The sequence below is a fragment of the Mercenaria mercenaria genome, chromosome 8 (assembly GCF_021730395.1).
Source record: "Mercenaria mercenaria strain notata chromosome 8, MADL_Memer_1, whole genome shotgun sequence".
Classification (NCBI taxonomy): Eukaryota; Metazoa; Mollusca; class Bivalvia; order Venerida; family Veneridae; genus Mercenaria; species Mercenaria mercenaria.
In genome coordinates, this window is record NC_069368.1 from 37,256,289 (window position 1) to 37,282,150 (window position 25,862).

Genomic DNA, 25,862 nt, shown 5'->3' on the forward strand with positions numbered 1-25,862 from the left:
AAGCAATGTTTGTCCATAACTGCGGAAAGATAATGTTAAAGGCTCATAATGCCTTTGTATAAAATGTGGCTGCAACAATTTCCGTTATGAATATAAAATACATTAATTTCTTGTTAAATCCTATTTCTGATAATTACTTTCTTCAACACTTGCAAAATGTTTGAATATTGTTGAATATACTAGACTGTTTTATTGAATCTATTGTTTTTATTACCTCCCTTTATGGCTCTGACTATCACAGTTCATGTGCAATATTAAAACTAGTGCTTTTCTACCCATGTAAGTACGCATAACTTCTATTTGGAAAGTTGTTTCTTCTGTTTTTAAGATAAAATGTTAAAGCATTATGGACCTTTAAGGAGAATTACGGATTATAGAAGCTATGTTATTTGATTGCAAAGTTTTAAAGTTTTGCACGCAGTGTACAGATGGGCACAATGGAAGCACTATTATTCCGATGCATCTCCATACGAAATTTCTACTTAATAAATAACACACGCCTCGCACTATAGCTGCCATCATTTCCTGTTAATGCTCGTATTGATTTTGCATAAAACTACATTAGTTGTCCATGGCATTTAAATAAAGAAACCAAGACCCAATAATTTACAATATTTCATATCATGTCACATCAGAAACCTAGTGCTACAAATATATTACTGATAAATATTATAAAATGTTTATTCAATCATAGCGATATGTATTTGTTTATGCTGATGATTAGAGTCTATTCAGTTAGTGACAAGTTATAGTCTTGGCATTATTGGATATAACGTATTATATCGATTGGTGTTCGGTAAGAAGAGGAGACATAGATATTATAGAGTATATGTTTCATAAAATAATGCAAAGAAAAAGCAATATCGGCATTGAATTCCAAAAATCCGAACCCATGGTAATGTATGTGGAAGTCGGATAGCTTACCAGTACGCCACCGTGCCATTGGTAAACTAAATAGGTTATTTTAAAGTAACGAAAACGCCCGAAAATATTGGCAAAGATTAATGAGCCACCAGGTTAATATCAGAATGATTTTCACGAAGTGAAAGACGCGCCGCAGAATACAGTATTTCCGTGATGGTAATTATACAGAAGTATCTAATTACAATCAACCAGTGACACATGTTAGGCCAAGACAATGTGTTTAATATTTAAACAATTTATCGAATGTTCAGTTTAAACCACATCTGAATATGTTTGCAGACACATTAATTCAGTGAGTGCCTAAATTTAACACAGGTCTGTTACCTTGAAGTGTAGCTGTATTGTACCTGTAATTATCAGAATGATTTTCACGAAATACATGTGGCAGGAAAAAGTGGGCCACTAGCTTTGGGTGGGTCTTTAAAAGAAAAATTTGGCTTGTCTATGTAAGAGTGTAGTTTTCATAATTAACAACTACAGAACAGATATTTATCATATGCTATAAAAATGAGAGAGCAATGAAACCTCTGGAATCGATAGTTTTCTCACGATGTTCTATAGCGTGTGAAATCACCTGAGTTCTGACTAACGCTTACCTTTAAAACTCACAACAGACACAATTCAGCACCATTACATTGTAATGTTTGCGGAACCGATTTTTCCTGATAAAACGCTTTTGTTATCGCAGTTAAATTGGAAAAATTAATACGCATAAAGTGGAAGTTTGTCTTTCATTATAAAAGGTATTCACTATCGTGAAGGAATATCTGAAGTGTATGTGTCCGTCAGGCATTATAGAATTAACCGTTTCCGGATTATAAAAAAGAACGAGCACTAGATAAATGCAGAACAATTAAAAGCGAAATCAAATATGGTTGAGCTATGTCCTAATTACAGGTAAAGACAGAAGTACATTCGTATTTTCTGGAGATTAAATTGACAGATTTTCAGCAGCAACCAGACAAAAGTTAATATCGTACATGTGGTGAACATAAATCAGGATAAATTTTTGAAAATGATGCTGATTAACTGAATATAACAAGCAGCGCACTGTGATTTTAAAACATGCTAAGCATTAATGGATCGGATATACCTACCGTATGAACAGGTAAGCACTTGAAAAATATAATGGCATATAAAGTATGGAATAACATTAGCCTTACTCATCAGGCTTATCGGGATGACTTATTTTATGATCTAATATTTTATAGTTGTCACGCTCTAAGCCTTACCCGTATCTGCAATCTATTGTTAGGAAAAAGAAGACATTAAAAAGTCCAAAAATATAATAAAATTCTGGTCAGACTTACTTGATCAAATAAATTAAACATTAATATTCATGTAGGAACTTCAAATGGGTTGAAGATATCGTATAATTTTAACTAAGACACTTAAATCTTCGGAAATATGACGTGAAAAGGTGGGAGGAGATATCTACCCTGACACCGGCTTCAATAACAAAAACACAAAATATACATTCAAAAAATGTCGGCGAACAAATTTTATGCTTTAAGGTAGCAGAGTACACTTAGATTCGAAAATTTTGGACACGGCCAGGCTTACATGTAGCGAGTCGCAATATTGCACTTCCTTAATGAGCAGAATCAGGGTGGCCATTTTATAAATTGCGTGCATGTTTTGTGCTTTTAAAAAATGCCAAGATCAGGACCCTCATACAAGAATACAGAAAGTTATCAAAACGAAAGTTTTACATATTCCAATAAAAATAGCATGCCAAACTCATCAATTTTGCACTTTTTTAACAGCCTGCAATGATCCCGCTGCAGGAACACTGTCCAATTTTATTGCATTTCTCAGTTTAATAGTCCCTACTGAACTACAGGATATAAACGGAATGGGGGCCCATCCAGCTCGTTTTTTTCACAAAATAGCGAAAAAGTTCTTGAGTATCAATCAACAAGCACGGAACCCTTCCGTGATTTGAATTTCCCGCGCCAAGGTGACTCACCGATTTGTCATAGGACCAGTAGGTCAAAGGTCAAGGTTGTTGAGGTCTGAAAATTGAAAATCATTTCCATACATGATGCAGTAACTTGAAAATCATTTGAAAAGGTCTACTGTAGAACATTCAAACTTAATAGATGCATCAGTCTCAGTCATCGTGAAACCTCCTAGGCCTCAGCTGGACATCCCGACCAACTTTCACCGGACCGGACACAGATATTATGAAATTTAAGAAAAAAGAAACATGTGCAACTTGTAACTGTATACATTATGGCCTGTGAGTAATGACTGTCACTAATTATCGTAAAAATACGGGAACCATCCGGTGGTCTGAACTTCCGTCTATAATTCAAGATTGTGAGCCATCTATATAAATTTCCAGAATGCGACCAAATATGACACACATTGCCTAATTAACCCTTAGCCTGCTGCAGGCGAATTTAACAGCCTTTGCAAACAGCTTGGAACCAGATCAGACACCGATTAAATCGGCGTCTGATCAGGTTCCAAGCTGTTTGCTACTCTGACAATATTTCTTCCAATTTTGAAGCAAATAGAATGAACTTTACAATTTTAGCAGACGACATTTGCAGCAGACGACAATTTACCTAGCATGCTAAAGGTTAAGTACTGTCACATCTAGGTTAGTAAAAATGATTAATTTAATCAGTGAAAGTACAGTATAACGGAACTAAAACACATGCAAGTTTGACAACTTTTTGAACCATTTTTCAAGGCATGTTCTCCAATATTTAGTCGGTCACTGTGGTCCGATGAAAAAGCATCCTCTGTCGGGCGCGTCCGTCGGTCAGGCCATCGGTCCGACGAGGTTTGGATTTGACTGAAGTCTTGGTCTGTAGATGATCCCTGTTCATATTAAAGTCAGTGCACCAATACTCATACAATATATACAGGTGGAGGTAGAGGTGTGACATACAATTTTGCTTCAAAAATCTTTTCAATTTCTATTACCTAAAGCATACATATATATTAATTAAAAAATAAATTACACTTTAATTTCAGCCATTGAAGCCACAAACCATGTCACAGTCTAAATAACTTATGTCGAAAAGATTACTTTATGTAGATATGTCGGATAAAATTTAGTGGTAAAGCTGTATTAATTATGTAGACAATACATCTTAATAAATCACGACATACCGTGTTATTTCACACTACGTCGACATAAATACTCCTACATAAACACATCATCCGGGTATACCATATACGTTTCCATACGTATGTCTTATTTCTGAAAAGAAATCTGTTGTTTGCTATCTTAAGTTTAAGTCACACCAACACAAATTTAGGTGACATGACGACCATATAGGTAGTTTTCACAAACACATCGGATTATCCATTATGATATTGAAAATATAATACAGACGGTACTGAGTCTGTTATTTTGTTGTTTGGTTGCGTTCTATGCTTCCAAAGGGTCTTCACGGATTTTATTAACTATCATAATTTATGTTATATTTTCTTGTCCTTTGGGATCATGGAGTACATGTACATTCATTTTTACAATACATGTACTTGAATTCCACTTAAGCCGGTGCTATGGGGCGTGAGGGGTGTTGCACTTTTCATTAACTAACATGAACAGTCTCACGTGTTATCTCTCGCACGTTTATGATACAGTTCCACATTGACTTTCGTCCTGTAAATGTTCATCAGATGATCGATCACATTTTCGCATAAAATAAAGCATTCTGGACAGTGTCGGTCACAGATACAGTGATATAACACAAGGGACGTTAATCTTGTGATGTTGAAGCTAATCTTGTGATGTTGAAGCAAGAAACCAAAGGTAAGAAGGGTTACTATGGAAACGTATATCGTACATCCTGGTGGGATGTTTATATGGTTTAGGCGAGATTCTGTAGGATGACATGACGTATGGAAACGTATTATGGTACACCCGGATGATGTGTTTACGTAGGAGTATTTATGTCGACGTACTGTGAAATAATACGGTATGTCGTGATTTATTAAGATGTATTGTTTACATAATTAATACAGCTTTACCACTAAATTTTATCCGACATGTCTACATAAAGTAATCTTTTCGACATAAGTTATTTAGACTGTGCCATGGTTTGTGGCTTCAATTACTGAACTTATTAAAGTGTAATTTATCTTTTAATTAATATAAATGTATGCTTTAGGTAATAGAAATTGAAAAGATTTTTTAGGCAAAATTGTATGTCACCCCACTACCTCTCCCTGTATATATTGGATGAGTATTGGTGCACTGACTTTAATATAAACAGGGATCATCTACAGATCAAGACTTCAGTCAAATCCAAACCTCGTCGGACCGACGGCCTGACCGACGGGCGCGCCCAACGGAGGTTGCTTTTTCGTCGGATCGCAGTGACCGACTAAAATTTGGAGAACATGCCTAGAAAATTGTTCAAAAAGTTGTCAAATTTCATAGTGGCGCAGAACCCCCATTTCCTATTCATCAATTGTCTAGGATGCGTTGATCTACCCTCCATTGTTCTCATTGTTCAGGGTGCACAGACCTTAATTGACCTACCCTCTATTGTTCTCATTGAAATTTAATCTTCATGTCGTCTGCTCAGATTCCAGATCGATATCAGGGAGATGTTTTACTACTAGATTTCATGTTAAACCTAGCTCTTTGTATAGAAAAAGATCTGAAGAGATGCACATGACTACTTATGGAGTTGACGATAATGCAGTGAAACCATGGTTATGTGACTGATACACGTGATGAAAACGCTAATATTGCGTAGGTAGACATCAGGAAATACCTACTTTCACTTTAATTTTACCAAACAGTTTTGATTCACTTTTTGAAGCATATAACGTAGCTTAAAATCATCAGCAGACAATCCTCTTTACAATCACGCATCAATATAGCTTATATTTGGCATAAAAATGGCCTTTACTAGGCAGGAAAATTGCGCTATATATTGATATGGACTACATTCGAGTTGACCACGGAGGCATATCCGGCGAATATTTACCTTCATGCCTTTAATACCAACTCCTGTGACATTGAAGGCTACATACACACTTCTTACCAGAACAACACGTATTTCTTCAGATTATGATTTGTTAACAGCATATTGAAAGGTTTCAACCTTTCTGTGCTTTCGGCGCTTTGATTCCTTCGTGTATCTATGCGCTTTTTGAAGATCTCTGTTCCAGTACGGCTTAAGGTACTGTTTGTACTAAAATATCGGAAGACCTGCTGGCGCGTTTGTTATAGCTTTGATTAAATTGACAAATCTAGTCTAAAACACTGAATTCTAGCAGTAGTAACTGTTCGTTATCGTTCAAACTAGAGTTATACTGAGAAATATCAACATGTGTAACCTTTTCCCAATTCAATTTTGGCTCACTTTCTATATCCTCAAGTTGCGTGGCATTGTTAATATTATGTAGGTAATTGTCATCAAAGATTTCACAATATTTTAAACAACTGGTATACAAATATGTTCGATCAGAGTAGCCTGACAATCATTGTATGATACAAATGATTACTTCACCCCGCTACAGGACTAATTTGTTTACAGGAACACAGTTTGTATCACAAAGAAATTAAAAAAACAGTTGGTGCTGTTTGACAATACACTTGTATTAAAGTCACCTGTGTTATACAGTTTGTCTATATAATCTTGAAACAAGGTAAGTATACCTGATCGTCGTTCACTGGTAATGGCGTTACTCAATTATCTAGTCTAAATTGTGCCACAAAATAGCAACATCGCCTTTACCTATTTTACGATTACTGGGTAATTCCAATCTATAGTCTGAGACGGCATCACATTTGTATTTTGCGCAGAAAATATAAAATGTGTTCATAAAGCCAGTGTTCTGACAGCCCGCATATTGTACTTTAAGATAAGATGGGGATTACATTACACCAGTGACATTCAATGTCAAATACTAGCATACATTGCAATCAATAGCAGGTGTTAGCCCGCGATACCTGTCATCGAAGGTAGACCACTCCACTGGTGACGACCTGTTCTCAGACCTATAGGAGCTGTGTGCTTCGCGCTTTTGATTTCCGTAGTTGAATTTGCGATTCATTTCCATGTTGAGCTCGTTCCAGAAGTTCTGCACGTGACACCCATGGTAAGCACGTAATGCCAAGCGGTCAGAAGCCTTATCAAGCACCGGGTCTTGGTTCTCAAAACTAGTCAATGTTTTCATAGACACTGATCAGCTATATCGTGATAAGAATAAGAACTATTATTGTCATTAAAAGCGGTTCCATACGAGCGTTACTTAATATAAATAAATGTTTACACGCGACAATTAAAACTGGTGCGCATGTGTTTCTTTCGTTCGTGTGTGATAAATTATTCTACATTTTTATTTGTCAGGAAGTAAATGTAACATATGGAAAAGGCTACACATGGTGTTATAATTTAGGATGATATAGTCACAATACGGCCGACAATATTACTTTACATTTGTCAATTGGTGAAACAGATTGTATGTATTTTACCAATACGTGTAGTTCATTTTAGATGGCAAATACTTCCTATTTTCTGTTTGTTTTAGACACAGGGTGTATGCAAATCAAGGCCTGCATGCATTTGTCATTTGTTATGTAATATTATAAAGTATACATTTTTCAGACTGGAAATACTGTCGGGGCTTATCTTATAATTATGTTTAAACACATATACAAAAAAATGTACTCTAAATGGCTCTCATCGGTAATTTATAATTAAAACAATCATAAAAATGTAAAATCAAAACAGTGCAGTTTGTTGTAAGGATCAATAATTCAAAAGATTATTGCTCGGGGAGAAAGTAATCATTCCATCAGAAAGCTTATTTCTTACAAGTCAACTAATGAGAACATGTAAGTCTATGTACTTGATGTACCTGATGACTGCGTATCACCTGGAATAGCTAAAACAGCTGCTGTAGGTAGTGTTCATAGTTCCTGATTATCAGTTTAAATCAAAGTACATTTTCAATGCCAAGAACTAGCATTATCTATTTAACAGCTTTCACTACAATTATAGGTGCTATCTGTTTAACGCCGTTAGGAAGAAATCACTTCACAAGTGATATCTCATTCGGTTTGTAACAGAGTTTAGCTGAAAAGATATTTTATGTTGAGAGCCAGCACGTTCACGTAACACGATATCTCTATACATTGTCATCAAAGTAAAGCAGTCCTAGGAGTACATTTAAAAGTATATAATGAGATAAGAATAATTAAGTAAATAAATATAAAACTGAATGCAGTCTTCTCTTCGGAATGCCAAAGTGATAACAGACAGGGTATTAATTAGTACTTGTGAAAATCATGCAAGACAAAATGTACCCAGAGATGGTATTATCCGTTCTGAAAGCCAAAACGAACCAATTTACGTTTTTTAATTGAAAGAACATAATTTCATTTTGTGTGGCATGTTAATATTGTTGTTTCCATCTAATGAAGTCATTGTACCTAAATGAATTTGATAAACTCTGAAAAGTGGTTGTATTTGTCAAAAAGGGAGCATTTTTGCATGACCAGTGGAATTAAGTCTGACAGTAATGTACCAAGCTGCCTGTAACAAAACTTGTAAAACTAGATACATTGTATTTGTCAATACGTTATAGAGAGAACACCGTACTTAAGGTATTAGATTATAAGATTCTTTCACTGGTTGTAGGTGCAGATGGGAATTTCCGGCCTCGAGGGTAACTGTTTAGGCGGTAACGAGGTTCCTACCGAGTTACCGCCTAAACAGTTACCCGAGAGCCGGATATTCCCATCTGCACCTATAACCAGTGACAGAATCTTTTTCTTGCATACCGATATAAAGATATAATAATAAAAATAAAATCAGCTGAACGGCTTTCTTTTTAGAACTATTTCAAAGCGCGGGAAATCAACGTCCGTAAACAGGAAAGACGTCATGACGTTTCAAAGACAAATAACAATGTTTAGTTCCGGTTTTGTTTTATCAGTTCCGGCGTAACGTTATGAATTTTTGACAAAATAACGTGTTTTGAATCGAGAAATATACTATCAGGAACAAAGAGGAACTGTCAAGGTATTGGATTTTTATTCCGTTTTTCAAAATGAAATATAAATAACTACATAAATCTTCTACATATATGTAGTTCGTAATACGTCATTTAAAGCACGAGAGTCATCTTACACCCCGGGGTGTAAGATGGATTTTTCCAGCATCGGTAAAAATACCGGAAATCCCAGTCTGGTATGCAAGAAACCTAATAGAATGTTTAAAAAATGACATTCGCTTGGTATATTCTTAAAGTTGACCTTGTTTTGCACTGTGTTGCAATTTTTAAACAACTTTTACAGTGCCGGTTTTTTTTTATAAATTTTGTAAAATTTATCGTATTTCCTCAAGCTCTAGTAAAGACAAATTTCAGAGTGATGGTCCAAAATGTTTGCAGATAATTCATTATTCCATTAATTCCATTGAAAGAAACGTCAAACTATTGGTAAACAATTGCAAAACACAAAATAAAACTGTCAGTTAATTTTTTTCTAGGGTGCCTCAAGTAAAAAGATTTAATGAGACAGAATTCTAACTCCAACATTGAAAAATTAGGGTCGAGGCCTGTGGGACTGTTTTAAATTTTGTCGCTTTATTCAAAAATAGGCTTGGGACAGAAGGAAAACCTACCTAAATTTCTTCCACAATATATAATCTAAAGAGTAAGGCAAACATAAAACTTTTACGCATGTAACTCAGTAATTTTCAAAGATTCATAACTCTGCCTGTAAATTAACGTTTGAACTCAAGAAATGCTTTCAAATCATCAATTTTCATTTTTACAATAAATCAATAATAATTTGAAAAAAAGTAAAAGATTACTAAAAAAGGAATTATAGAATAAAAATTGTCCAATGGCTTGACTATGCCCCTTTGAAATTAAAGCTAGATTCCACTATATAAGTGTACCCCCCCCAACCCCCCAAACAAATGCAACCCATTTATCTGCGCTATCACGATTATGTAAGAACTGATTAGGTGCAATTACCACAGCAGGACCAACTAACCATGATGTGCGCCATGGATAAAGAATTAATTTCCTTCTGAAAATGTGTCAAAAGTAGGTTCATCGTAGGAATTGAATACTCTTCAAAAGGAGTTACACTATTAGGTATCTAATACCTTAATTTAAGGTACATGTATGTCTGCACGTTAGATAAAATATCTGAAATGTAGAATGTGATTAAACCCTGATTTTTTTAAAGCTTGCAAATATTCTTAGAACATTATGCAAAGAAAAAGGAAAGAGCCCTATGCTTGATTATTTGGTAAACTGATTGAAAATTATGGACCTCGTGCAAGTTTTCATAATAGGAGTCTATAGAACATCACTGTTTCGATGAGATTTTCACGTACAATATAGATTTTAATGAAACATCTAACAATTCGGATTTTATGGAAGATCTTTATTGCCCATCGTGAACGAGATCCGCACATTTCAAGCTGATTTTCGACGTTATTTGTAATTATTCCATTATAAAAAACGACAAAGTACGTGATATTAGTTTTAAATGATTTATTTGTTGAGGTTTGGCGATATTTTGTCAATGGCTAGTGAAAAGTTATATAAATTAGAAATAGCGGTACGAAATTAGGTATAAGTTACATGTATGTCCCGTCATCGGTCACATACCATTATGATAGAATACGCCAAAAAGGTTCAGGAACGGAGCAGAGCTGAGAGAATAGACCTTCCGCCAAAATAGCGGATTATCATAATGCTGCACAAATATCGCCAGAGTAAATAATCACTTTTTTCTAACAAAAATGCGACTAATGTTAGTATGGCAACACTAACCAATAATTAAAATTATTTCGGAAAAATAACATCTGGACTGTTTAAGAAAGTATAAATTGTCCCGGACAGGGTGTTTAACGTTAAATCACACGCAAGAACGGACAAATGAAACCGTCCGCCTGGAAGAATCGGAAGTCGACATTTATATCGGGATATTTTATCGCACGGCCCCCATGCTTGATGAAAAATGTACTAAGACAGATATATATTTATTCTTTTCCTTGTCCTTTCAGCAACAAATTCAAATGGAAATATAACGCCGTGATTGCCTAGGTAAAACCTGAGACCATGCGAGTGTGGTATATGGAAGCATATACTGTAACTCCAAAACAATATCCTTTGCCTCCCAGGTTACCTCTACCGTAGGTTTGAAACCGATATCGTTTCCACCACAATGGATAATGAGAATGTCTGGTACTGGATAAAAATTTATCATATATTTGACCATGTCTAAAATGTGATAAAGACGCATACCGCTTTGGTATTCCCAGTAAATATTTGTTCCCAGCTGTGACAGACCAAGGTCAGGACCGCCTGTGCGCTGTAATGACCGGTAGAAAGCGTCTCTCACTATGGATGAACCAATAATCCAGACACTCGATCCTGAAACTTTTAAACTTCCGTTAGTAACCGTTATGTGATGAACCTTCTATAACAAAACAAATTATAAACTTCAAAGTAATAAACGACATAAACTTGGAACTGAAACTACTCTTCCGTTAATTACCGGTTTGTAATGAACTTTCGATAACAAAGCAATACAAATGTATATAAATCTACATTACTAAAATAAAACGATGTGAACTTCAAATATAACAAAATACACGATGATTATTTACAAGAATACTGGTGAGACAGCCCTGTTAGCAAAACGTTTCACTTATTGTATCAACGGCTTTCCACTTAAACAAATTGTATAAAGGTGTGTGACTAATATGCAAATTAAAACTATGTATGCTACCGAAAACCTACACCACGGCTAAACATTATGATATAATGATGCAAGAGTAACGGCCCTTTACTCGTGCACTGCCACCTAACATCACACGGAATCGACGACGGACACCATGCGAACGTTAATGAAATTAATTAAAGCCAAAAGCGGATCGCCGGGCCTATCATTGGCAATGGGAATCCTATACCATTTTTGAAAATCATTTAAATAAATGTAACATAATCAATTTTTTATAGCATCTGCAATTGTACATTACGATGCAAGCACATCAACGGGATATTTGTGAAGTGAAAGATATCTGTTTTCCTTTTCAAATAAAGACTACATAACTTTCAAATTTTGTGCAAAGCCGTACGCTCATTCAAAACATGTACGTTGCATATAGTGGACGCAACTTGACCCCGATGGTTGAACTTTGCATTATAATACATAATGAGGCACAACCTATTATTGAAAAGGAGTGTACGTAAAACACGAGCTGCACGAGAAAAAGGAAATATAAATTTGTGTAAATATAAATTAGAGTACTGGAAAGTTTTAACTGATGAAATGTAAGTATATATACTTTGATACTGCACTGTATACAAACTAATTCCATATAAATATACACGGCCACCCTAATCACCCTTGATTTCTATAATGAAATAACCAATATGAATAATCAGCCTAATGTCAACCATCGCGGTCAAGTTGCGACTACTATATGATAAAACGATATGATTATGTTACTTGTATCAATCACCATTATTAGCACAATACCATATGCTTAGGTTACTTGTAACGATCACCATTATTAGCATAACAACATATACTCGGGTTACTTGCACCGATTACCATTATTTAGCATAACCATATGCCTCTTTCCTATTCACAAGCATCATAAATTCGCTTTAGATACAGCAAAAATAAACTTATTCTTGAATGACGCATGGTACCACATGCTTTATCAAACATGTACAAAATAATATTTACTTTTATGGATACTTGTAATTTTAACAGAGTGATCGCAAATGCAGCTATCTGGCTGAGTTGCATACGGTGTTTGCCTGTGTAGGCCTGGGACCTTATATATGACTTGTAAGCATTAGACCGCCAACGGCCCCTGTATCTAATATCTTCAACCGGACAACCATGTTTATACATGCAGGTGACACCCCCAATTCTAAACTGCCATCTATATGACAGAAAAGCGGACCAATCAATGTTGGCCTATAAATAAGGTACCATTGCAAAGTTAATCACCGTGTTATCGACTGTCCGCGTAGCTCAGTCGGGAAGACCTCAGTCGGGATGACGTTAGATTGTAAAGCCAGAGGTCTGGGGTTCGAATCTCAGAAATTGCCAATTTTTTTATCAGAAAAAAATAAATCAAATTAAATTGGTATATATAAATTATAAATTTCTATAAAGAAAGAAAAGATAAATAATAGATATCAGTACAAGTTACGGTAATATATATAAAAAGGAAAATAAGAGAGGTTCGAATAAATTAATTAAAAAAATGAAAGAGTAGAAAGCAAAGTGAATACAGAAGCAATCTAAAACTAAAAAAAAAAAAAATATAGAATTGTGAAAGTAGAAATAAGTGAAAACTGAAAGAGTGAATAGTATTGTTAAAGGAGAAGTGCAGCGAACTGAATAGTATTGTTAAAGAAGAAGTGCAGCGAACGGAATAGTATTGTTAAAGTGCAGCGAAAGGAATAGTATTGTTAATGGAGAAGTGCAGCAAAAGGAATAGTATTGTTAAAGTGCAGCGAAAGGAATAGTATTGTTAATGGAGAAGTGCAGCGAACGGAATAGTATTGTTAATGGAGAAGTGCAGCTAACGGAATAGTATTGTTAAAGGAGAAGTGCAGCGAACTGAATAGTATTGTTAATGGAGAAGTGCAGCGAACGGAATAGTATTGTTAATGGAGAAGTGCAGCGAACTGAATAGTATTGTTAAAGGAGAAGTGCAGCGAACTGAATAGTATTGTTAATGGAGAAGTGCAGCGAAAGGAATAGTATTGTTAATGGAGAAGTGCAGCGAAAGGAATAGTATTGTTAATGGAGAAGTGCAGCTAACGGAATAGTATTGTTAAAGGAGAAGTGCAGCGAACTGAATAGTATTGTTAATGGAGAAGTGCAGCGAAAGGAATAGTATTGTTAATGGAGAAGTGCAGCGAAAGGAATAGTATTGTTAATGGAGAAGTGCAGCGAAAGGAAATGTATTGTTAATGGAGAAGTGCACGAACTGAATTAGTATTGTTAAAGGAGAAGTGCAGCGAACTGAATAGTATTGTTAATGAGAAGTGCAGCGAAAGGAATAGTATTGTTAAAGGAGAAGTGCAGCTACGGAATAGTAATTTAATGGAGAAGTGCAGCGAAATGAATAGTATTGTTAAAGTAGAAGTGCAAGCGAACTGAATAGTATTGTTAAAGGAGAAGTGCAGCGAAAGGAATAGTATTGTTAAAGGAGAAGTGCAGCGAAAGGAATAGTATTGTTAATGGAGAAGTGCAGCGAACGGAATAGTATTGTTAATGGAGAAGTGCAGCGAACTGAATAGTATTGTTAATGGAGAAGTGCAGCGAACTGAATAGTATTGTTAATGGAGAAGTGCAGCGAACTGAATAGTATTGTTAATGGAGAAGTGCAGCGAACTGAATAGTATTGTTAAAGGAGAAGTGCAGCGAAAGGAATAGTATTGTTAAAGGAGAAGTGCAGCGAAAGGAATAGTATTGTTAATGGAGAAGTGCAGCGAACGGAATAGTATTGTTAATGGAGAAGTGCAGCTAACGGAATAGTATTGTTAATGGAGAAGTGCAGCGAACTGAATAGTATTGTTAAAGGAGAAGTGCAGCATTGTTAAAGGAGAAGTGCAGCGAAAGGAATAGTATTGTTAATGGAGAAGTGCAGCGAAAGGAATAGTATTGTTAATGGAGAAGTGCAGCGAACAGAATAGTATTGTTAATGGAGAAGTGCAGCGAAAGGAATAGTATTGTTAATGGAGAAGTGCAGCGAAAGGAATAGTATTGTTAATGGAGAAGTGCAGCGAACAGAATAGTATTGTTAATGGAGAAGTGCAGCGAACAGAATAGTATTGTTAATGGAGAAGTGCAGCGAACGGAATAGTATTGTTAATGGAGAAGTGCAGCGAAAGGAATAGTATTGTTAATGGAGAAGTGCAGCGAACGGAATAGTATTGTTAAAGTGCAGCGAAAGGAATAGTATTGTTAATGGAGAAGTGCAGCGAAAGGAATAGTATTGTTAAAGTGCAGCGAAAGGAATAGTATTGTTAATGGAGAAGTGCAGCGAATGGAATAGTATTGTTAAAGTGCAGCGAAAGGAATAGTATTGTTAAAGTGCAGCGAAAGGAATAGTATTGTTAATGGAGAAGTGCAGCTAACGGAATAGTATTGTTAAAGTGCAGCGAAAGGAATAGTATTGTTAAAGGAGAAGTGCAGCGAAAGGAATAGTATTGTTAAAGTGCAACGAAAGGAATAGTATTGTTAAAGGAGAAGTGCAGCGAATGGAATAGTATTGTTAATGGAGAAGTGCAGCGAAAGAAATAGTATTGTTAATGGAGAAGTGCAGCGAAAGGAATAGTATTGTTAATGGAGAAGTGCAGCGAAAGGAATAGTATTGTTAAAGGAGAAGTGCAGCGAACGGAATAGTATTGTTAAAGGAGAAGTGCAGCGAACGGAATAGTATTGTTAAAGGAGAAGTGCAGCGAAAGGAATAGTATTGTTAATGGAGAAGTGCAGCGAAAGGAATAGTATTGTTAATGGAGAAGTGCAGCAAAAGGAATAGTATTGTTAATGGAGAAGTGCAGCATATGGAATAGTATTGTTAAAGTGCAGCGAAAGGAATAGTATTGTTAATGGAGAAGTGCAGCGAAAGGAATAGTATTGTTAATGGAGAAGTGCAGCCAAAGGAATAGTATTGTTAAAGGAGAAGTACAGCGAAAGAGATATAAGAGTTAAAGGAGAAGTAAAGTGTAAGTTGAAGTATAGTAAAAGGAAAAGTAAAGTAAAGGAAAAGTACAGTGAAAGGAGAAGTTTAGTTAAAGGAGAAGCACATTGAAAGAAGAAGTATTTTGAAAGAAGTATTGTAAAAGGAGAAGCACATTGAAAATTAAAGTACTGTTAAAAGGAAAGGTACTGTGAAAGAAGTATAGTTAAAGGAGAAGTATTGTGAAAGAAGAATTGTTAAAGGAGAAGCACATTGAATGTTGAAGTATTGTTAAAGGAGAAGTATAGTTAAAGAAGAAGTACAATAAAAGTTGAAGTATAGTTAAAGGAGAAGTACAGTGAAAGAAGTATAGCTAAAGAAGAAGTATAGTGAAAGAAGCATAGTTAAAGGAGAGGTACTGTGAAAGAAGCATAGTTAAAAGAGAAGTACAGTGAAAGAAGTATAGTTAAAGGAGAGGTACTGTGAAAGAAGTATAGTTAAAGGAGAGGTACTGTGAAAGAAGCATAGTTAAAGGAGAAGTACAGTGAAAGAAACATAGTTAAAGGAGAAGTACAGTGAAAAAAATATAGTTAAAGGAGAGGTACTGTGAAAGAAGTATAGTTAAAGGAGAAGTACAGTGAAAGAAGTATAGTTAAAGGAGAAGTACAGTGAAAGAAGTATAGTTAAAGGAGAAGTACAGTGAAAGAGGTATAGTTAAAGGAGAAGTACTGTGAAAGAAGTACAGTTAAAGGAGAGGTACTGTGAAAGAAGTACAGTTAAAGGAAAGGTACTGTGGAAGAAGTATAGTTAAAGGAGAAGTACAGTGGAAGCAGTATAGTTAAAGGAGAAGTACAGTGAAAGAAGAAGTATATTGAAATATAGTGAAAGAAAAGTGAAAGGTACAATAAAATACAAGAGTAGAAGATAAAAATTAGAATATTGTGGATTGAAATAGAAGAAGTTAATTTGAAGTTGAGCAATTTTATGGTGGAAGGAAAGCTTCTGTAAAACATGGCTGAAGGTATCTCACCGAGAAGACTAAGAAAAACCACACACGACGTACGGCAACAAAGTGAAAGTATGGAAAGACAGAGACAAACAGAGAGAGAAATTAGAGCATTAGAAAAACAGATAAAAGAACAGCAACTAAAGAGTTTACAGCATCAACAAGAAATGATGCGATCTGGAAGAATGAGAACCTCAGCATCTGAACAAACGGATAGAAATGTTACCAATATTGAGAAGTTACAACAAGAAGCCAGGCAAAAATTTAGAAACTTCGATCAACAAAATGTTACTCAAAGAGGAGAAAATCAAGATGATGTACCATCTTCACAAGGCCAAATACAGGAGGAAAGATATATGTTCAAGGAGCCAGTAATAGATGTTTCAGAAATAGCATTCTCACCACAAGTGGAAGAATTAGATAAGAGAATTTCCTCATATAATCAGGCAATGTATTCCACTCCTGACAGAAGGGTTCCAAATTCGGAACATAATCTGAAAATACAAACAGATATAGCTAGATTAAAGCTAAATGATAAACGTGCCAGAGAAAAATGGCAGTCAATGAGTTTCGACACAGGGTTTTCGAAACACAGACCTAACCATCCATTGAAAGAACAACCATTATATAAAGAAAGTGAGCTGGAGGGAAACATGAGAGAAAAATGGTTTATCAAAGAAGATAGTACTCTTGACACTGCGGATAAACAAGATGCTTGGACAAAGTGGAAACACAATCAATTAGAGATAGATAGCCAGACATATGCTAAAAAGCAAGGTTATAGTGATGATTGGGGTGGAAAACAGGAGGACAAAAGTGAAACGACTGAGTTGATAGAGCAAGAAGAAAGAAAATTATTCGTGATAAGGCAAAGAAGAAAGGAATTGCAAGGATACTTAGAATTGGAACGAGGACAACAGCTGAAGATTGAACAAGAGAAACTGAGACGAGTTCAAGAAATAGAAAGACAGAAGCAGTTACTAGAACAGTATGAAATTCGTGAAAGGGAATTAGCATTAAGAGAACAAAACTTGGATAAATACGAACAAGAGCTAGAGACAAAGCTAAAAGAGTTACAACAAGTAACAGGTATAAGAGAGACAGAGAACAGAGATATGAATGAAAGCAACAGTATTGCTTTGCTATTGAAAAGGAAAGAAGATGAAATGCGAAAACGGGAAGAAGCACTGAATAATAGACAGTAAGAATTAGAAGATAGAGAAACTATGTTTAAAACAAGATACACTCTGTTGAAGGAACTTCAGTATATTCCAATAGAAAAAGATACGAGTAAACATAAAGATACAACACAAAATACAGAAGTAAAGAAGAAGATAACAAAACATGAAAAAGAACCAGAAAGGAATGAAGTTGAGGACGTAAATCCCAAAAATAACAAAGAAGAGGACATACATACATTTGGTCCTAAACTTAACATCAGGCAGTTTTCCGGAGCAGATCCGAAACCAAAATCTGAGTCTTCTTTCGAAGAATGGAAGCGAGAAATAGAAAGTGTTATTGCTACAAGATTATACAAAGAACATGTAATAGCACAAGCCATTAGACACTCCTTGAAGGGACAAGCAAAGAAAGCACTTATAAATCTACATCCTACTGCTTCACCAATAGAAATTGTTGCTCGTGTAGAAGACATTTTTGGTGATTTATCCAGTCAGCAATTCATATATACTGAGTTCTACACAGCAGAACAGAAACCTGACGAATCCATCGCTGAATGGGGTCTTCGCCTAGAAGAAATCCTTCTTCTTGCTTTCAACAAACGTCAAATACCTGAAAAAGAAAGAAATGCCATGTTAAAAGATAAATTTTGGAGGTCGTTATATAATCAAGAAATTAAAAATGCAACGAGAAATAGCTTTGAAAGCAGTGACAGTTTTGAAGTCTTGAGACGGAAGGCAAGAGCTGAAGAAAATGAAATGAAGCTAACAAAACAACGGAAACAACATACTGAAACCAAACTTGCTACGTCCAGTGAAACGGAAAAGAGTGAAGATATGTTGGCTAAGCTGATGAAAAAGATGGAAGACTTTGAAAAGAAATTGCAGGAAATTAAAGAAGACAAACAAAAAGAAGATACTTCGGGTAACAAATATAACAGATACGGAGGCTCATCTAGTTTCAGCAGAGGCAGAGGACATTATTACGGTGGCTATAGGGGAGGTTATAGATATGATAACAACACACCCCAAAACCAAGGCAACAAGAAAGAAGGGGAATCCTCAAAGGAAAACAGAAAAAAATGAAAAGAAGAATTTAAACGACTAGGTGTCTCCATTGAAGGGCAAATGGCAGACAAAACAAACGAAAGCCCTAATGAAACAATCAACATATTTGAAAGACTGATTGGTCATGCCAATGAAACATCAGCGGTCATTAATAATGTCGAAACAACATGCATTTGTGATACAGGATCAATGATAACCACCATTTGTGAAGATTTCTATGAAAATCTAGAACCAGAGTTACATTTCCTTAAAGATTTTGTAATTAACTTACCTGATGGAAATAGTCTGCCGTATTCTGGTTACATAGAAGCAACAGTTAAAGTTCCTGGATTATCGGACATTGACTTACCTGTACCGATTTTAATTGTTCCCAATACAGAATACAACTTAACAGTACCAGTAATAGTAGGCACCAATGTTTTACGGTATCTTCGAGAGACACCAAGAGATTCCCTACCAGAACAGTGGAAGTCAGCAGTAGAAAATCTTGTTGAAACACCTGTAATTGGAAAAGTTAAATCTGCAAGTAAGAAAGATGTAGTTTTAAAGCCAAACGAAACAAAAGTTATCACGGGTTTTATTCGGAAGAACTTCGATGTGGAATCAGCCGTTACAGAATCTTCTGATGAGGCGTCTTCAAGAATAGGCATATGTCCTAGGGTCGTACAGCTAAACAGACCGGGAAATACCTGTTAAATTATTTAACATGTCAGCAAAGGCAGTTAGTATATCACCTAAATCTGTTCTGTGTAATCTGGAACAAGTGAAACTTCTGCGGAGCTGGAATCCATCTGAAAATAGAAAAACAGAACAATTAGAGAGCAATAAAGAAAAGATATCAGAAGAGGAAAAGGTAGAGACTTTTGTACAAGATATTAAAGTGGACTTAGACAACGTTCCTAAAGATCATCTTCCACAAGTCAAAAAGTTGTTTTACAAATGGAAAGATTTTTTTTCTTCGGGACCTTTGGACATAGGAAGAACAAATTGCGTTGAGCATGAAATACATTTAGAAGATGAGAGACCTTTAAAGAACCGTATCGACCAATACCACCTGGTCTTATAGAAGAAGTTCGAGAACAAATTCAAGAGATGTTAGCACTTGGAGCTATTAGACCATCCCAGAGTCCATACTCATCCAATGTAGTTTTTGTAAGAAAAAAAGACGGCACTATTAGATTCTGTATTGATTACAGAAAATTGAATATTCAAACCGGAAAAGATGCATACGCCATCCCGCGCATTGAAGATACCCTCCACTTATTATCCGGTTCACAATACTTTTCAAAGTTAGATCTCAAGAGCGGATATTGGCAGGTTGAAATTAAGGAGGAAGATAAGTGTAAAACGGCCTTTCAAGCTGGAAATCTGGGTTTCTTCGAGGCAAACAGGATGCCTTTTGGACTTACGAACGCGCCAGCTACGTTTCAAAGACTGATGGAACGCTGCATGGGAGACCTGAACCTACGTCAATGCCTCATTTATTTGGATGATATAATTATCTTCAGTTCCACATTTGAAGAACACCTAAATCGATTAGAAGCAGTTTTTTAACGCTTACGAGAAAACAATCTTAAACTCAAACCAAGCAGATGTGAATTCTTTAAAAATGAGGTTATCTATTTGGGACATCTGATATCTGACAAAGGCATTGGCACCATCCTGATAAAGTGAGTGCAGTAAAGAACTGGCCTATTCCAAAATCAATTAAGGATGTCCGAAGTTCCCTTGGCTTCGCTGGTTACTACCGGAGGTTCCTTCAAGGCTTCTCCAAACATGCCAGACCTTTGAATGACTTACTTCTAGGCGACAGTCCAAAGAAAACCAAAACAATGAAAAAGAACAAGATCAAGAGAAAGTTTGAATGGGGACAGAAACAACAGCTAGCCTTCGAAACAATAAAAGAGAAGGTGTGTACAGCTCCAGTGTTAGCATACGCCGATTACGAAAAACCTTTTAAGTTGCACACAGATGCTTCAGGACTTGGGCTTGGAGCTGTCCTCTACCAGGAATGGGACGGAAAAGAACGTGTGGTGCCTTTCGCAAGTAGTAGTCTTCGACCGGCTGAGAAGAATTACTCCGCACACAAGCTTGAATTTCTTGCCTTAAAATGGGCAGTGACGGAGAAATTCCATAATTATCTCTATGGGTCGGAATGCTTCGTTTATACAGATAATAATGCCCTCACGTATTCCAAGACATCCGCGAAACTTGATGCCGCTGGCCAACGTTGGATAGCAAGTCTTGCCAACTACAATCTTAAAATAGAATACAGAAGTGGCAAGAAAAACATCGACGCGGATGCTCTTTCAAGAAAGTTCTACACTGAAGAACCAGGCATAAATACAGAAGTTGTGAAGGCTCTTGCGATGGCTGCACAAGTCAACATCCCTATGGTGAAACCATGTGTAATCCAGAGTCGATTCAAGAAAACCCGGATGATGTACCAGAAGTACCTGATGATATGATCATTGCATCAAGTCTGTCACAAAAAGACTGGTTTAAAGCACAACGAGACGACCATATTATCGCAGAAGTAATTAAGCACTTAAAGAATGGCACCAAACCGGCTTCTTCGACCTTTGGTACCGATGCGTCAGTCGTGTCCTGTTATCTGCATGAATGGTCGAAACTAGTCTTACAACAAGGTGTTCTTTATAGAAGAACAACTATTTCCGGACATGAGCGCCTTCAGCTGGTCCTTCCACCAAAATTAAGGTCCGAGGTTTTTCAGGCTTTACACACAGACTTGGGTCACCAAGGACGTGACAGAACTTTGTCTCTTTTCCGTGAACGTTTCTTTTGGCCGGGGATGGAATCGTTTGTTGCAGCAAATGTCAGATCCTGTGACCGTTGCATAAGGAGAAAAGCCAGAAATGCTAAAGCACAGCTTGTACCAATACAGTCCACTTTCCCTATGGAAATCCTGTGCATTGATTGTCTTTCCCTTGAACGTTCAAAGGGCGGCTACGAGAATATCCTCGTAATGACAGACCATTTTAGCCGCTACGCACAGGCTTATCCAACACGAAACCAAACTGCAAAGACGACAGCTAAAATAATTTTTGACCAATTCATAGTCCATTACGGATTTCCAGCTCGTATCCATAGTGATCAAGGCCAATCATTTGAGGCTAACATAATAAAGGAACTTTGAAGCATAGCTGGGATCGGCAAATCAAGAACAACACCATATCATCCTCAAGGAAATCCAGTAGAAAGATTCAATTCAACTCTTTAGCAAATGTTAGGGACTTTAACGGACAACAAGAAAGCTGACTGGAAGTCACATATTCCTACGCTGGTGCATGCTTACAATGCAACCAAACATGACAGTACTGGCTACTCATTCTATTTCTTAATGTTCGATCGCCACCCAAGACTAGCAATAGATGCCTTCTTAGCACTCCTGACAAACAGTAATGAGTCAACATCACACTCGGAATATATAAAGAAACTTAAAGAACGCCTTTCAATAGCTTACGATACAGCTCGAAAAAGTTCCGAACATGCAGGGAAGGTCAACAAACAGCGGTATGACCTGAAAGCCAGAAACCTAGTTTTAGTTCCAGGAGATAGAGTTCTGGTCAGAAATGTGTCAATCCGAGGCAAAAACAAGTTGGCTGATAAATGGAAATCAAATCCATACATTGTGATCAGTCAACCGAATCAAGATATACCAGTGTTTGAGGTAAAGAGAGAAGGAAGTCGGTATAAAAAGATACGAACCCTTCACAGGAACCTTCTCCTTCCTTTTATGAGTATTGATTCAAACATCCACGAAACAGCAGAAGAATCTGAAACTATGGATATCAACGAGGAAGCTGATAAAGAAAAACATGAAAAACAAGTAAAAGACAAAGGTACTTACCAAAACTCCTCAGCATCTCCAAACGATACTTACCAAGATTCCCCTGTACCTGATGCTGAGATTCCGAGGTACATAATTCCTGCACGGAGACATAGGCAAAATATTCCAGATGAGGCGTCAGCGCTAGATAGCCAAATAGACGAATCTGACAGTGAGGGTACACCACATATAAAAAGACCTCAACGACAAAGAAGGAAACCAAGTTGGATGAGAAACGGTGAATGGAGTCTATGATCATTTAGTGACTATAACAAGACTATAAAAATATATGTGTATGTGAGCTAGTTATATGAATTGAAAAAGACAGTCCAGAAGTGTACTGCAAATTATAGTAAACAGTTTTGTATATTTGAAATTTGAGGTACATAATGCATTCTTCGTAACAGACGCAAAGGATGCCTTATAATCGTCTTTTACTTGTTTCTCAAGTGGAGAAGTTATGAATAATTAAACATGTTGAAAAACAATGACAGCAACTGTTTTAGTGTTGGATTCATATTTTGAATTAAATGTAATTGGTGCACTTTAAATTTCTAAAGATTCTGTGGAAAGGTGAGATAGAACGACAGATAACACAGTAAATGTTGGGGACAACATTTATTCGAGAAGGGGGAAATATGTCGCAGGTGTGATAGAACCCTAAACGAATGTAAATTATGTATACACTTACCGACATATATGATTGTCGCGACGTAGGCCGTATACTTACGACGTAGGCCGTATACTTACGTATTTTTTATGTATACTTACCTAGCCCATTCTTACACGTGTCTAACTTACCTGTGTCTGTATTTACCTATGTCTATACTTACCTTTATTCATTGAGAGTCACCAAGATACATAGAATCCTATAATTATTTCCTGTATTTACCTATCAGTAGTAAGCCGTAACATATACAATAGATGACTAACGTGACTAACAAATTACCTGTCCTTTTACCTGTATCTTATTATCCCTTTGTTATGGTAATTATTTATTATTATTCCTATACTTTTCAGCCAATCGTATCAACGTATTAGTTTACGATGATATTTTGAAAATGTATAGTTAATTGGTTTTCATAACCTAAATAAATTATATTCCATATGATATAATATATTAATAAAGGGATTATATATTGTTATAGTTACAGTCACTGAACATCCCCAGTCCCCAGATAGTAAATCACTCTACCGCTGAGACGAATCAGCATCCCGACTCAAACAAATAAGAGGGACGCAAAGCGCCTCGGCGACAGTAACAGAACCTGTTTTGGTTGTTAATATTTATGTCTACATGCGCACGTCGTGTTCTACGCAGATCGAAAAAGCTAAACTTATATAAAATATATATCCGTGAAAACAGTATTGTCCGAATACTAGTAATCCGGCCAAGCGAAAACTGACCAGCGACCTTGAAAATAACAGCCACAGCCCAAGTTCCTTTTCCCAGATGCATCAGTGTAAAGCTTTAACGAAGAGTCCTCTGACCAGTTTAAATCATTAAAGTTACACGAACCATTGAACTGCTAGAGAAACAGTAACCAGACCCTGGCATCATCTATTAGACCAGAATTTACTCTGATGTAATGATGTGGTTTCGATGCTTTTGATATGGCGTCATAGAATCTGCGGTTAAAGGCGCGACCGGCTGGAACAGCTTTACAGATAAAATTAAGTAAACCCACTAATGACTGTAACTGCTTTAACCTCAATTTCTTGCTACCGCTTAACGAGAGTAGTGCCTCACGGGCCTTTTCGACCTTGTCGCACGGAATTATAATTGTTTGACTAACCGAGTCAAGTTCGAGACCGAAAAAAGTTAACTTAGTGACCGTCCCATCTTTTTTTCCTCACTCAGGGGAATTCCTAATTCAGAACAAACCGATTCAAATGTGTCAAGAAGTTGCAAACACTCGGCATAGGAACCACCAGCCATAAAAACGTCATTTAACAAATGATCAATGTGTTATATGTGATATTCACATCTATATTTTTTACCTGTACATTTTGTATATTTTCTAGAATTTTGGGTGGTCTCAAACTTCAAAGAGTTAAGGAAGGCCAAAGTGATTGACATTTGTCATTAGAACCTTGTTACAAAATCTCTCCATTCAGTTTATAATTAGTTCTTCAAAGTCTCTTATTTTCCATGTTGTTTGACATGTATCATTAACACCTTACTGTAACATCTTTTGATTCAATATGTTTGTTTCTTTGACATGTCATTGAATGCTACCTTTGTAATTGCTTAAACAATTATATTTCTGTACCTCTGTATTTCTGTATCAGTTTGCTAGAATCTTTAGACCTGACAACATCTTTAATTTTATTCTGGATATATTATTTTAATAAACATCAAAAACCATAAACTGACTTTTTGCTATTCCCCAACAACAAAACAACGTATCTATTACATGATGGAGAATCTAAAATTTGGACTTATATTCTCAAATTTGGATGATTTAGAATCTTTGCTTTTGGATCTAAGAGGTAGACTTAAAACTTTTAAAAAAATGGACTTACGAGGGAGCTTCATTTAATAAGTTCCAATCGTGTACAACCATGGACTATCAGAAGATATCAGTGCCAAAATTTTCTGGACTTTCCCATGAAAATGGACAACGATTTCTGTCGGATTCTAATGCATACACGACGCTTATGAAAATTGGCAGGAACGACAGAATGCAACTCGCTGCGTTTCAATTACACCTGCACGGTCCAGCAAAAATTTGGTTGGCCAACCTCGAAACCGATGACTGGGACGATATTCAAGAACAATTTAAAACCAAATACTGTGATGTCAATGCCAGTGCACTTATCTTTGAAACTGAAAGATTTCAGTCATTGCAGTTACAAGCCAATCAGTCACTTGAATAATATTTCGGACTTATTCGCGAATGTGGTAAAAAAAACTGTCTAAAAGCGATACAGAAATGGTGTTGGTCTTTATAAACGGATTACCAGAGAAGTTTGCATTTTTCACTCGTGCAGGATCACCTCGAAATCTCGACTCCGCTTTGGAAGCAGCCAAAATGGGAGAAGCCTATAGGTACAGACAATCATTATTATCTACACAACCAACAGTAGCAGCAGCTAATTTTTCAAGTATTGAAAGCAAAATTGAAGAGCTAACGAGAAGATTAGACTCTCTTACGAATATCAACACAAAC

General features: G+C 36.2%; 2 protein-coding genes across 3 annotated transcripts in view; both read left to right on the forward strand.

Annotated features, from left to right (window-relative positions):
• The first annotated feature begins 1,506 nt into the window (after positions 1 to 1,506).
• The window catches only part of LOC123566570 (regulator of G-protein signaling 9-binding protein B-like), an 80,187-nt gene continuing 55,831 nt past the window's right edge, over positions 1,507 to 25,862 (forward strand). Inside the window, exon 1 of one of the 2 annotated variants that reach the window (XM_045360799.2) lies at positions 1,507 to 2,032. The gene's annotated coding sequence lies outside the window, so the exon portion shown is untranslated. The remainder of the gene's footprint in view (positions 2,033 to 25,862) is intronic. The other variant, XM_045360800.2, reaches the window with a different exon arrangement.
• Positions 18,900 to 19,535, forward strand: LOC123565409 (uncharacterized). The gene has a single exon (XM_045359277.2). It carries the CDS (start codon positions 18,900 to 18,902, stop codon positions 19,533 to 19,535), a length of 636 nt encoding a protein of 211 aa, XP_045215212.2.